The sequence below is a fragment of the Anser cygnoides genome, chromosome 5 (genome assembly GCF_040182565.1).
Source record: "Anser cygnoides isolate HZ-2024a breed goose chromosome 5, Taihu_goose_T2T_genome, whole genome shotgun sequence".
Lineage (NCBI taxonomy): Eukaryota > Metazoa > Chordata > Aves > Anseriformes > Anatidae > Anser > Anser cygnoides.
This window is the reverse complement of record NC_089877.1, coordinates 24,041,234-24,055,664: the sequence shown is the minus strand read 5'-3', so window position 1 is coordinate 24,055,664 and position 14,431 is coordinate 24,041,234. Positions and strand designations below refer to the sequence as shown.

Here is a 14,431-nt window from a genome sequence, read left to right as displayed (position 1 = left end):
CCTGAAGTACTTTTAGTTTTGAGCACACGAGTGTGGACTTCATATCAGACAGTCATATTCAGCCTCTCTGCCCCTCCCAGGCAAGCATGCTTTACAACATGAAAATCTCATCACGCAAAGCCAGTGCTACTAGTATATACTAAAAGACACCAACTCCCCTTACATGCTCTTTTAGTTCAAAGCTTTGTTTTCTCTTTGACAGAGAAAAATATCCAAATTAAGACATTGTCTTGCTAGAAGAGAGCATTATGATCACCTATCCTAATCTCCTATGCAACATTTCACAGATTAAATCCCTGCATTATCTCGGGAGCCTGTTTAACTACATGCATATTTTTAGGAAAAGGTCATTAAATTTTAATTGTGGTTTTAACATCATAACTCTTAGCAAATTATTGTCATTACTTCTGAAAATTTATATTGGAAGAAACAAAGGCTGGCCATTCCAGTAAAAAAGCCAAATACTTAAAGATAAATAATAGTGACAAATTTAATGATCTTCAGACAGCCAATATACAGCTGCCAAAATGTACAAGAGGAAACTTCTTTTCAAAAGAAAATCTACAAAAACAATTTTGCACAACATGAAATTCAGCAAGTGCCTGGACTGGCCAACACTGAAAGAACAGCAGACATTTATGCACCATACTAGCAAGCTAAAAAGAAGTACAAAAAAATAAACAAGGGATTTGTTTTTCTAATTTTGAGCATATGTATGTGTGTTGGAGAAGGGAAAAAAATAAGGTACTTATTTTTATAAAACCAGATGACTAAGTTCTGTGCCCTTTTCATGTCTGCACCCTCAAAATCAGATGGTTCTAAGCTACCAAAAAAGCGTGAAGGACAGAACTAGAACTACTTCTAAACATTAAACCAACATGTTTTGAAACAGTAAATACTACTGAAAACATGATCCATTGGATAATACAGGAAAAAAAAAATCAAGAAAGTTATCTGAAATAAAAATTCAAGTTTACTAGGCATAAATAGAATATTTGATTCAAGCACTGGCCTTGCAACCATTATCGACTGTGTCTGTAAGACTAAAATTTATAAAACACTTGCATAACCTGAAGATTGTTTTTATTTAGATGGTATGGGAAACATAAGGGAGGACAAATACAGCTGCCCACTTAACTGATTTTCAGAAACATGCCCTGACTAAAGCTCTTAGGCTAGCAATTGCATATAGATTTCTACATAGACTTTCTATACTGTTTTTAGCAACCTGATTTAAAATCTGACTACCAGAGGCTACCCTGTTTCCTTACAAGTTATTCAGAAAAAGAACACATGATGAACTGAAGTAAAAGGAAGAGCTGTGGGCCAGGCAAGGTAAATGCCTTTATATAAGCTTTCCCATCAAATCTTAAGTTTGTTCAATTATCACACAAAATTTTCCTAACTTTTTTCTGACTGAGATCAATTTGATATAAAAAAACTTTTTTTTTTTAATTTAATGCATCATGTTGGCAATTACTAGAACAGCTAGCCATAGATATAGATCCATACATAACTAGAACGCAGCTTATAAAGTTGTATACTATATATTTTATTGTTGTTAAAAGCAGTGCAAATACTAGATGAGCACTTGGCATTATCACCAACCTAAACAAAAATTTGTATTCCTGAAAAAAAAAAGTAAATTTAACGGTTCCTTTTTTATTGAGCAATTCAATATGCTAGTATTTATATACTTGAAGAAGAGTAATCCCAACAAAAACTAGCAGATTTAAAGTGTGCTACACCTCACTGTAGAAGACTCAGAAGTTAGGAAGTGATACAATCATAAGGAGTTTCTGGGAAATCCAATTTTTATTTTAGATTGTCAGAGTTGCCAAGTGTCCATCTAATACAGTAAGTAGAAGACATACAATGAAGTGTGCACACACATGCAGGACAGAAAATAAACCCCATACATGTTCTGTATCTATCACGTACTGCAATAAATCATTTTTATAAAACTTTACGGCATCCAGTAGCAGCGCTTTGTTGCAAACCTTTGAAAATCTGCACTGACAAAACGCCGGAAGAGCCTCTTTTGTTCCACAGAAATTCTCTTCAAAGCCAGGACAACAAACTGCTAAAAAGCCACCTTTTTTTTTTTTTTTTTTTTGTCTTCCTCAGGAAAAGCAGTGGTAAGCTACCACATTACAAACATTAACATACTATAACTCCAGCTCAATACCGCTGCTAGAACAGTATCCACTGGAACACCTGAACTGCTGCTACTATACACTATCCTATCTACACTCCAGAAACACCAGATTACAGACCGGGACAAAATGTAAACCTCAGCTAGATCAAGCTCCAATCTGGCATATGGCCCAACTGGTCTTTCCTCCCCCTTCCATGCCATGATGTAAATTCACTGCCTAACTCTTTGGGAACACAATCTGGTATAGTTTATGCATATACATACTGGACACTCAATGAAGCCAGCTAAATGGACATCTGCCACTTCGTACTTGGCTAATGCATCATTTTATATAAATATTTTCAATAATTTTGACTGAAGAGAGACTCCATAGTTCTATATCCAGTTAAATATTTGTGATTTTTCACATATAGTTTGAAAAATGAGAGCTTAGAATAAATTAGGAAAACGATAAATTGCTGCTGCCTCTGATTATCTGGTTCTCTACAGAGAATATTTTTCCCTATTTTGCCAATGAAGGCTCTTTAAAAAGAACTAAAGTCACACTTCAAAATAAAACAAAATACATGTACATGTAAAATCTTCCAAGAATTCTGGAGGTGTGCACTATGGTTCTTGATTCAAGCAAACAGGTGTCACTCTATGAAGTGGGGGAAAAGAGTACAAATGTGTGAAGCTCTTTATGTGGGAAATTACAAGAGAGTTAAACGGCACTGAGCAAGGCACAAAAAGTGCTTTTAAAATAGAAACAAGGGAACATGCAGAGAACCTCAGTATCTAATTTAATGATTGAGAATGCAAAGGCTCCAACTTGTGAAACATTAGCAGCAGCCATGAATTTCACTGTAGTTCTGTATAACAAGTAATCTTACCTGAGTGATTCTCAAAAAAATGTCAACACATCGATTGTATTTTTCATCTGATCCTGTCAATGCTGAGATGACAGGCCCTGCAGGATGCAGTGAGAGATCAATGATGGAAAAACAGGTGTTTAGTCTTTTCACAATCAAAACCTACAAGACGAGGCAAATACGAAATTCTGTCTGAGATTCATGCTTCTTTAAATCTAACAAACACTAATGTTACATAATCAGTTTCATCTACATATACTGACAACTATCTGTCCTCCTCACTTAGAAGGGACTAAGACAACTGACCCCAACGTTGTTCATATTACCACTATGTAACTTTGAACCCGGTCTCTAATAACACTTGAAGGAATAGTTTATCTGGTCACACAGCTGGTTACTTACATCAGTTACTTCACACATCAACCTATGTTCTCTGGCCTTTCATGGTGGCTTAATTTTGCCCATCGATCACAGAGAGTACTTCAACTTTACATGAAACTTATTGCAATTCAGAAGTCAAGATAACCAATGCATAATGGTATCGCTCATAACCAGCTGAAGTGAAGAATGACAAATTCACATTCAAAAGTCACAATGGCATCCTAGCATTGTACAGTTGGGATCTGACTTCCACAGACATGTTTCCAAATACTGCCTTAAACTGACATTTCAATCACACCAGTTAAGTGCCTCCAAATGAATGTTAATGCTTGGCTATAATCAACAAGAACAGAACGTTTAATACTAAGTAAACCCCAATCAGACGCAACCATAATTAGTTATCAAATACATTATAGTGAAAACATGTCAATATGGGGGGATGGGGAGAATTTAGATAGCTGACATTTTATTATGCTTTAAAACCATTTAACATTTCTACTAAATACAGGGAAAATTTAAACACAGAATATCCTAATGATCACTTCTTTCACTTACAATACAAGCTACATAGCTAATCCTTATTATCCCAATTTGGGATGCAGATACTTCCAGAATCAAAAGAAAAATAGGATGAAATAGAGTTCTTATACATCTGTAGTGTAACACTCTAGGCTAAACTCTGATTTGGTATTTCCTTTGGGGGATGGAACGACAGAAGGGCCCTGAACACCAGGATAAATATAAGGAACCTGATAGTTTCCTAAAGCTGTGTCATGCAGGCAAGATAGTAGTTATCTCTATAGTAAATTAACAGACTTGCACATGTACACATTGATTTATTCTGACTGCCAAATACCAAATTCCAATTTCACGTTTCCACACTGCTACAAATCCTCAAAAGCATCACAATACTGATCTAGCCAATACTAGCAACTAGTGTAGCCTAATCCAAAGCATACTACAGTACACAATAAATTAATACCAGACACAAATATAAAAGGCTTGTTCAAAGTGAAACAGAAGTAAAGGTAATTTGCCATTAAGCGTTTAATTTTATTTACTCTCCTCCCACTCCATTTGCTTGAACACCATAGCTATTTTCATTTACAGACAATTGTATTTGTTGTCAGAATAAACACAAATATTTTTGTAAGTACATTGTAACAGTGACATTTCACTAATATGTTTAACAGCTTCATTATTCCACAGATATTTGATATAGGAAAAACATATTACAGTTTTAAGTTGAAGCACAATACGGATTTTAGGCTAGTATCAAACAAATCCAATTAGAAAACCGAAAGGCCTACCCAGAAACATGTCCATCAGCAAGACTCAAAACGAAGCTTTTCCATTTCTAGTACGCGTTCTGCTTTATACCATGGCACTGCAGCCGCCGAGGGTCAGATTAATTAAGACCAAGAGCAGCTGCAGTGCAACGTGAGAAGCACGCTGCCACAGCCCTCACCAGTCCAGCCCAATTACCTGCAGCATTCCAGCACTGGACAACTGACAACTACCATACTCCTCACCAGGTCATTAACTCCTGCTGGCCAGCCGACGTGTTAAAAAACAAACTAACCTCTTTTTAAGATGGACTGAAAAGCTGACTGCACCTGCTGCAGGATGCAATGACGAATCCCAGAGAGATGTTTGTCAGTCAAATCTGTACAGATGTTGCTTAACTTTATGCTAGAGCTGTATCCAAAGACGGAAATGAGACAGCAATCAGGCACAAGCCCTCCTCCCAAATCCCTCTATGCTCTATTTCTAATAGCTGGTCTGACAAATTTAGTAAATCCAAGGTCTCGTTTCCTAGCCAAAAAGCTACTGATCACTGATTAAATAAATTCCCTGGTAAACTACAGAGTAAAGTATCTGGAGTTAACGCTGTTGATTAATGAACTAACAATATCACGGCATTTGAGAAAGGTATTGATTGCTACAGGATATAGCCTCCAAGAAAAAAAAAAAATAAAATTTTTCTTTTACTGCGTAAGGGACAAACAGAAAACAATTACAAGATTCAGACATTTCCTAATTATATTTTCTAAATATTAGCTCCAAGACCTATGCTCCAAACACATCTATTAAAACTTTGATCTGTCTACAAAACACTATCTTCAGTCTTGAAGTCTTGTACAGAAATTTAAAAATTTGTGAAAAGGGGAAATTTTAAATTATTAGTTTTTATAGACTTCTGCTATTTTTCTTAATTCTTTTTCCCCCAGAATTTACAAGTCCATAACATAGATACACTTAAGGAATGCAGAATTTTCTGCTTTGCAGAAACCTCAATTTAATCAAAAAGTAAATATGTAATATTGTCACTAGAAGCACATTCGTCTACATATACGCTTTCTTACCTATTGAGAATCATTTATTTTCTCAACTCCATTGAAGTCTACAGTGAGAAAAACAAATACAGAAAAGCTGAACTTGATAGAAAACAGTATTTCCTTGTGACAACCACAGCTGTCCTTCATTTTACCAAACAAGTGCACATATAAGAAGTACTTTTATTAAGGTTAACTAATCATTTCAAATCTATCAAGTTGTTTTACACCTTCTTACTACTTCTTACCTTCTTACACTAGAGAAAGACACAGCACTTTCTTGCAAACCGCAGAGTTATTTACCAAGTAAAAGTTTATTCACTCAAACATAAACATCAGTGTAAAATTTCTACCTAAACTTCTCAAATTTTTTCTAAACCTGTCAAATGAGAAGCTGCTAAATTCACACTGGGGCAAATTAGATACGTAACAATCTCAAGATTAGATGAAGTTACATAGTCAGTTTCAGCTTCCTTTTAAATGTAAAGTGTACTAAGGATCTGCAGTCTAACAAGCTAACTTTTTTTATTCTGTTCCAGTAACTAGGCAACTGACAACTGTCCAACTGAGAATTATCTCTCCGAACAGCTGGCAATCAACACTTGGGGTTTTTTCTGTTGTCTTTTTTTTTTCCTAGTAGAAAGATCAGTAATTACAGCTCCTTTAGAGCTATGTAGGTTTGTAAAGAATCCACCTCTGAAATCTCTACTCATTATTTAGTCACCTCCCCAGTTCCTTTATCCCAGCAGTTGCTCATATCAGTAAATGTTTACAACAGAATCTTAAAATCTTACATTTATATTTATGAAGTCTCTATTTAGCCCATGTCAGTATCTTGAAAAACGAGAAATACCAAGAATAAAATTGGGATGCATTTACTGACATATGACAACCACCTCCAAGGAACCATGACAACAGATTGCTAACTCCAACCTAGCTTTTAGCTGTCTTATTTCTCCTTTATTTTTTATTCTCCTCCATAGCTGAAAGATAATATTTCACTGACATTATTTCAAGTGTTGATTTTTAAAACTGATTCCTTTCACTACAAGACTTCAGATTATTTTCTGTAGTTAATGAACTGCCGTACTAATTCCTAAATAAAGAAAATAATGGTGAACCAAGCTTGATATATTATACCTTTCCCCTCCCTAACTGTTCAATAGAAGTAATGACGCGAGAAAGTGAGCTTAATTATAAATTCTTCTGGTTAGTTGTATGTTTGAAAAAATTGGAAGGTTTTGTAGGAGTCAGAATAATATAATTTTCCAAAGGACACATGCATGAAAATTTGGTAGACAATCCCCCAGAATTCATTAATGTTTCAAAAAAAAGCAGACATTCAAACACAAAACATCTCAAATACAAGTCACTGTAAAAACATAACAGACACACAACATTTCATACACTCTCTATATGAGGCAGGGGAAGGAAACTCTGACCTTCTGTATTCTCCAAATATTTAGAGAATATTACTAATTAGAAATCTGTTACAAAAACAACACAGCTATTCTATTGTTAAAAGCAGTAAAACCTTATCCCCATTTAATTATGTTTTTATTAATCTCTGCTCTTAATATGATCTAATTTAAGTACACATATGACTTCATATTCCAATAAATTAAAAAACACTGACCGAGCTCAAATTCACTCAAGCACCAAGTTCAGATCAGGCAAGATCCTGTTGCAAGATAAACAACGTGATGCGATGTAACAATTTTGTGTGCGTGTGTGTGAGTGAGAGACTTGGGGGGGAGCGCTGACAGAGCGAGAGAGAAAGCGAGTGCGCGCCAGCATTCACAATGGAAAAAAATACATATGTCCACAGTAGTTTTCAGTCCAGGGCTCGCTACAATTCAGAATGGAAGAACAGATAAAACAATGAGAGCTTAATACAACAAAAATACTAACTTCCATATTGTTCAAAATACAACCATACATAAACATAGGTCCGCAGAAGGGCCACTTTATGAGCTCACTTTATCAATACTAAAGCAGAATGGCTATGTCAGTATTTAAGTTTTGGACCAGAACTCGCTAGTCAATACACACACTATACTTCCCTGCAGAAGAAATCAGCACCTATTATTTTACAAATAGGGCGTATTTTTGACAGTCTAACTTCATTTCCACAAATATAGGGACAAGACTGAACAGAAAGGAATTGGGAATAATTTAAGCACAATACCCAAGCTTAAATTGCAGAAGTCCAAACAATTAGAAAAAGTCAGCTGGTAACCTGAAAAGAGAACAATAAGCTGTGTACTCCAAAAATAAAACTCTAGTGGACAGTAATGCATTTATGTAGTGTTTCCTATTTTGTGAACTAAAATGTTCAGTGAAAGGCTGATTTTTTTCCTTCAATGTCTTGTAATTAGAGCTGCCATATAATTCTTCAGTAATTATGTCACCTTTTGATGCACAAAATTAATTCCAACAGAAATCAGTCTGCATACTGAAGTCCTATATCACAGAAAAAAGAAAGAACACTATTAGATCATAGGAACTACGCGTGACTTCTGTATTACAACCAACTTTCTACTTTCCAAACAGCAACTTACTCAGACTGTGCTAAAACCTTTTTGGAAAAAGGAAAAAGTTTCACAGAAACTTCAGTGAGCGAACATTCCATAACGAAATGTACATTAATCGCATTTCTAGTCACATGCATAAATAGAACAGAGTAAGCAACTTCTACTATGAAACCAGAATAATTGGTTTTGAAACTCTGTAAGATAAATAAACCATATATTTATATTAGCTATTGCACAAAGTTCATCTTCCCTAATGCTGTACGAGCATGAGGGTCTGGAAGAAACCCAAAAGTGATCAGCTTAGGGAATGCCAGGACCTCCGAAAATTCCATGGGCTTGTGGTCATACGCAAACAGAAAGACTAACAAGAGCTAGCCACAAGGGAGTCCATTTCTCAGACCTGCGCCATGCTTTAGCAGGTATCAGTCACAAACTTCTTTAAAACACTCATTTGCAATATGACAACATGGCTGCAAACTCAAAGCAGACTGTCTAAAGTCAAACTGGAAGTTCATTTGCACCTGTTACACTGAAACTGATTGAGCCTCACTGCCCTAGTTATTCACATTATTACCATTATTACTACTACTGATTTTAAGAGAGAACGTGTTTGTTGCAAACATTTTTACTCATGTCATTCTAGATCGCTAATTTTTATTTTTCCAAGGTTCCTCTGCTACATCTTTACAATTTGCTACACAAAGAAATATATAATTCTGATTTAATCAGAAAACAGAAGAAATATGCTAGAGTACTGAACAAAAGATCTAATCTTTGCAGCGTCCTTTCCAACAGAGTGTAAATAAACTGTAGTAAAATGAAAAGGCTTGTAATTTGGTATTTGGAATATTCTTCATAAACACCAATTTTCTGTAACATCCTTGCATGTGATACCACCTCATGTATAATGCAGAAAATCTATTTCATTTTCATCTATTGACAGTGAATTTAATTCACTATTGCGGCTCTTTACGCAGATTATGTTATTAATTCTGCAATCAGGCTCTTTTGAATGCTTTTATTTCTTCCAAGAGTTTTCACAATCCTACATTGATTTTTTTCCACCCTACCATACCTTTCAAAATAAAGGACCTTATTTGCTAACTTTCTCAAAGGGGAAAGAAAAGTAAAAAAGAAAAAAAACTCACAAAGACATCAGTTTACAAACTGTATCTTTCAACAGGAAAACCTACACACATTACTTTAACCTTTGTCATGTGAGTATTATAAACTGCATTCATTAAGGAGACATACAACAGGTGCATTAAAATTTCCATAACAAAAATCATCATTGTAAAGAGACCACAATCTCTCTATTAATAAAAAAATATTCACTTCTGCCTGACACTAAAGTTAGAAGACAGGAAAAGCTAAACACTAGCACATTAGTGTTCTGTTTACGCCCATACCAACTACCTTCACTGTTTTACAGGATTCAGTCAGTCATCTTGTTAAACTGGATCAAATGCAAAATAGCTCGCATTTTTCCAACAGAAAAGTCAGTAACACCTGCTCAATTCTAAACCACCAGCTATTCTTCAAAATTAATCAAAACACCAAAAAGAGAATTAGTTACGTTATTATTTTGCATGAATTTACAAGAACACAGTTTAATTACAAAATCCTTGTTTATCTTTAGGAAAAAAATATTATTTAATTGCAGAAGCTAAAATCTTTTGTATCATTATGTAAGACCCCCCCCCCCGTTTAGAAATCTTAAAGGAGAAATACTAATTCAGATATTTATTATTGTTGTCATACACCAATATTAAAAACCTGTTTCTTGTGCATAAATACAGCTGATACAAAATACTTGTATCTTTATTTGTCCCAAGCATTTCACTTTTATAATAGAGTTTTCTTCCACCATCACGATAAACATAATATAAAGAATATCTAAAGAGCAGCACTTGTCCTCTTTCCTTCACTCCAGAGCCAGTGAACAAAGCAATGAGGCATAAAGAAGGTACATAATGGATTTAAAGTAAATGGCCCATTCTTTAAGAGGCAGCCTCTCAATTTTACTCATTCTAGCTTAATTGTCATTACAATGTCTGGAAACTTCAAACGAACAATTATTTTTACGCCAGCTGTCAAGTTGGTTCCTTAAAGCTCGATTTTTTTATTTTTTAACTAAAAAGCAAAGCAAGCAGAAAATGCCTATGATTTTCTCTCAAACACTGCAAACATCTTTAAACATATTTCAAGCAGTTCAATTACTAGATAGTACCCATTTCATTTCATACACCAACTAAGACAGAACATTTATATTCACTGTTGCACTTCATAGCATACTTTTTTGATAAATATTGCTTCCAGTAGCACTGGATGCTTAGTCGCTAACATTTGAAACACACTGACATGACATGTACATACATCCCATGGGATTTAAAAATAAAGAACTGGCTAATTTTTGCACATACCTGGGTAAAAATCTTTGGATTTAGACAGCTTGATGGTGGCCCCAGTCTCTTTCTGCAACTGAACAATTGTCTGTCCTCCCTTCCCAATTATAGATCCAGCAGCATAACTAGGTATGAGGACCTTTAGAAAATATTGGCCATCCTCTGAAAAATTGAGATACGCATGGTTAATACGGGTTAAAAACTTTGGTCTTCCCCACCCCCGCAGACCCACAAATAAAATGTTACATCTTTAAACTCGTCTAGTAATTCATGCATTTACATCTAACCAGTTGCGTCATTCTGCAAGACACATTTGGACTATGCCTTTGACATTTTACAATACGTACATTTATTCTAAGCAGATTACAGAATCCATATATATTCCTTAATTCTGTAAAAGAATAAAATCAAAATTGTATTTCAAAGGTGGATCTTTTCCGATTTTTCCGCTGGTAACCACAGCACAGAAATGACTGGACCCCTTTTAAAAAAAATGAAGCCCTGCACAAAAACGTGCCTAGTGAGAACTACAACCTTGCTTGAAAATACTGCAAAAGAAATGCCAAAATTAAGAAGGAATGAATTGTAAATTCTGATGGGCTATTTGTTTGTCATTAGCAAACACATGAGAATAGCAATTAGCTATTGCATGCATTCTTCTTAAGTGAGCAAAACGACTACTCTGCTACCAAATAACCCACCCAAAATGTGGGGTTTTATTCCAAGCATTTCAGCCATTGCCAAGAAAACAACTCAACATGGTGCGGATGGAATCACTTGCCTAAGTAATCCTGATGTATTCCTTTAGCACTTCTTAAGCGACAATGATCTCTTTTAAGCTCATTAATTAAAGGACATTAAGAAGAATTTTTCCCAATTGATCAAAAGCCTAAGTCACTTATTTCAAATACACTTAAAAGGTGACGAGACAACACCAGTCCTCCATCCACCACTACCGTTAAAGCACACAATCGGATGAGGAAAAATATATATGGAATGAATGAAAAATACAAAATAAAAATGAAAAGGATTCCCAGTCTGATTCAACAACTGAATCGGCCTTAGAATCATCAGTGCTACCATCCCAATTCTAAATCCAGCGACACTGAAGTCTGAGAAACCTTCTGCAACCGGCTGTGTAAAGTGCAGGAGAATAAGGGTTGGTTCATTCCCCAGACTTGGGTTCTCCCCAGTAATTATAAGCATGTCCCATTTGCTTTAATATCAAGATTTTTATCAGGAAATCTGTTCTACGAAGTTGTTGGGTTTTTTTTCCCAAGCAAGAGGAGCAATCCAAGTTCACCTCACTTTTCTTATTCACGACTAGGAGCGCCTGAAGCAGTGCCTGCGTGTGACAATAGTGCCCATCCATATGGACGTAGCCGGCCGTGCGATGCTCTGCGCACGGTTAGCCCGCTGCTCTGAATATCGGGCAAACGAATTCACCTCTGCCTCGGTGCATTGTTATGACGACTCCAGCGCAAAGGAAGGGAGGCGATGCCGGTCCCGTTATAACTCATCTCATCCGGGCAGGGCAGGATGCGAGCCGCCGAGCCCCCCGGCGGAGGGACGGCTCCCCCCCTCCGCCAGCCAGCCCTCGCCCCCAGCCAGACAAACAAACGCCGCGCACACACACACGCTGACAATAGCGGCGAGGCCGAGGAGGAGGAAAAACGCAAGGCAAGGCTGAAATTCAACTTGTGACCCGGAGGATGCGAAGGGAGGGAAGCGCGCCTGCCGTCTCCTTCCAGCCCATGGCGAAAAGGGCGAGGGGGGCTGCGGGAGCCCCCTGCGCGCCCCCCTCCCCGCCGCGGGGTCACGGCTCCGCAGCCCCGGCGTGGATATTAAATAAAAAGCCCGGTAGATGCTGAAAACCGACGCCATTTTGATGAATGATAACATTAGAGAAATGGGAATGCTTGGGGGGGGGGGGGGGGGTGAGGGGGAGGCAGGCAGGTAGGGAAGGGGAGAGGGAAGGAGAGGTGGGTGGGCTGGGCGGGGGGAGGTGACGGAGGCTATACCCACCGCCCGTGTTGGTCCTCTTGGTGCTGCCGGCTTCGGGGGGGGCTTCCAGCGGTCTTTTCCGGGAGTCCGGCGGGTCCAGGTCTATGGGAACCCCGGTGTGGGTCCCGTTCTGCTGGATGGGAGCTGCCGCCATCATGTTTGCTGCTGCTCGGAGGAGAATTGTCTCTTCCCTTCTGTGGTGGGGGGGCAGGGAGGGAAGGGGGAGGAGGAGGAGGAGGAAGGGGGAGGAGGAGGAGGAGAAGGAGGAGGAGGAGGGGAGGGGGCTCGTCCCGTTCTCTTGTCCTTTTCGAAAATGTAGAGCTAAGCTCGGGGCTGCCGAGGATGCTGCGCGCCTTGTTTATCTGGCACCCGGGGGGAGGGAAGGGAGAGGAGAGGAGGGAGGGAAGCGGGTAGCGCTGGCTGGAGGAGCAGCTGCAGTGCAGTGTCAGGAGATGAGGAGAAGCGAGACAGGGGAGCGAGGGGGGCGAGAGAGGGAAGAGAAAGGGGGAGAGGGGAGGAGGAGGAGGGGGGAGAGTGAAAAGAGTGAGACGGGAGGAGGAGAGGACAGAGTGAGTGGGAGAGGAGAGGAGGGGAGCGAGTGGGAGAGGAGAGGAGGGGAGCGAGAACGAGTGAGACAGAGAAGGAAGGGGAGGGAGGGGGAGCGGGAGGAGGGAAGGAGGGAGGGAGGGAGCGAGCGGTGTAAATGGTGGGCGAGGGAGCGAGGGGGAGATGATTCACGCCGCCTCCGAGCCCCCTCTGCTCCCTGCCTGCCCTAGCGCTGCGGCTGGGCTGCCCGCCGCTGCCGGGCTCTCATGCTCCCCCTCGCTGCCGGGCTGGGGCGGGGGGACGCGGGGGTGTGAGTGTGTGTGTGTGTGTGTGTGTGTGTGTGTCTGGGGGCGTCCCTGGCTGCGCGGCGGGGCTCCGCTCCCGCCCCAGCCCCAGCCCCGCCGCCTCCTTCGGACGCCCCGGCAGCCGCCTGCCTCGGCCGGCCGCGGGCACGGGCCCGCCGACCTCGGCTGCGCCGCACAAACCCCCGAGGCAGGAGAGGTTAGAGCGGGGGGGGGGGGGGGGGCAGGCCGGGAAGGGGGAGGCAGTGGGTGGACGGGGTTGGGGGGAGTGTAAGGCTGGTATAAAAGGGAGGGCGGGGCTTACCGGCAAGACGGGCGGGAGATCTGGCCAATGGGAACAAAAGAGAGAGAGGTTGGGATTGAAGTGCGCAGCCAATCGCGGGCCGCGAGTGGAAGAGCCGTTGGGGGGGGGGGGGGGGAGGCGGGGGCGGTTTAACCGCTGCGGCGGGGGTGGGGGCTGGCGGCGGGGAGGCCGTGCGGGGAGGGAGGGGAGGCCAGGCCAGGCCGCTTCCCGCCCCGGGAGGGTCCCCGCCGTGATGCGGCGTCACCTGGGTTACGCGCAGCGCCTCATAGGCCCGCAGCTGCGGGGGAGGACGGCTGCCATCGCCTGAGGAGGCGCGGAGAGAGCCGGGCCGGGCCGGGCTCCGTCCTCCTCCGGGCCCGGGGGGTGCGGAGCGGCAGCGCCGCGCTGGGGGCCTGGGACGCGGCAGCCTGTATGCTGCGGGCTTGTGGCGAAGCATAATAAAGATATTATTTTCGTGCCGTGACAGCTGGGCTAAGCCGGGGCTGTGGGACGCAGCGCCGCGTTCCTTACGTAAATATTTAATGGGAAAGGCGAAGACGTTTCCCTGCAGCGAAGGCTGTTCCCGTTTAGAAATTTCACAGGATTCAGCTTAAAGGAAGGTGCTAGGAGG

General features: G+C 40.6%; 1 protein-coding gene across 3 annotated transcripts in view; it reads right to left on the bottom strand.

Moving 5' to 3' along the window:
• Positions 1-13,680, bottom strand: part of NOVA1 (NOVA alternative splicing regulator 1) — a 159,806-nt gene extending 146,126 nt beyond the window's left edge. The window contains exons 1-2 of one of the 3 annotated variants that reach the window (XM_066997392.1): positions 12,691-13,680; positions 10,684-10,827 (exon numbers count right to left, since the gene is read on the bottom strand). In XM_066997392.1, the coding sequence (XP_066853493.1) occupies positions 10,684-10,827; positions 12,691-12,826 (280 nt within the window). In that variant the 5' untranslated portion in view covers positions 12,827-13,680. Of the gene's footprint in view, positions 1-3,030; positions 3,082-10,683; positions 10,828-12,690 lie in introns of those variants that run through there. The other 2 variants (XM_066997391.1, XM_048058854.2) reach the window with 2 other exon arrangements.
• Positions 13,681-14,431: the final 751 nt, after the last annotated feature.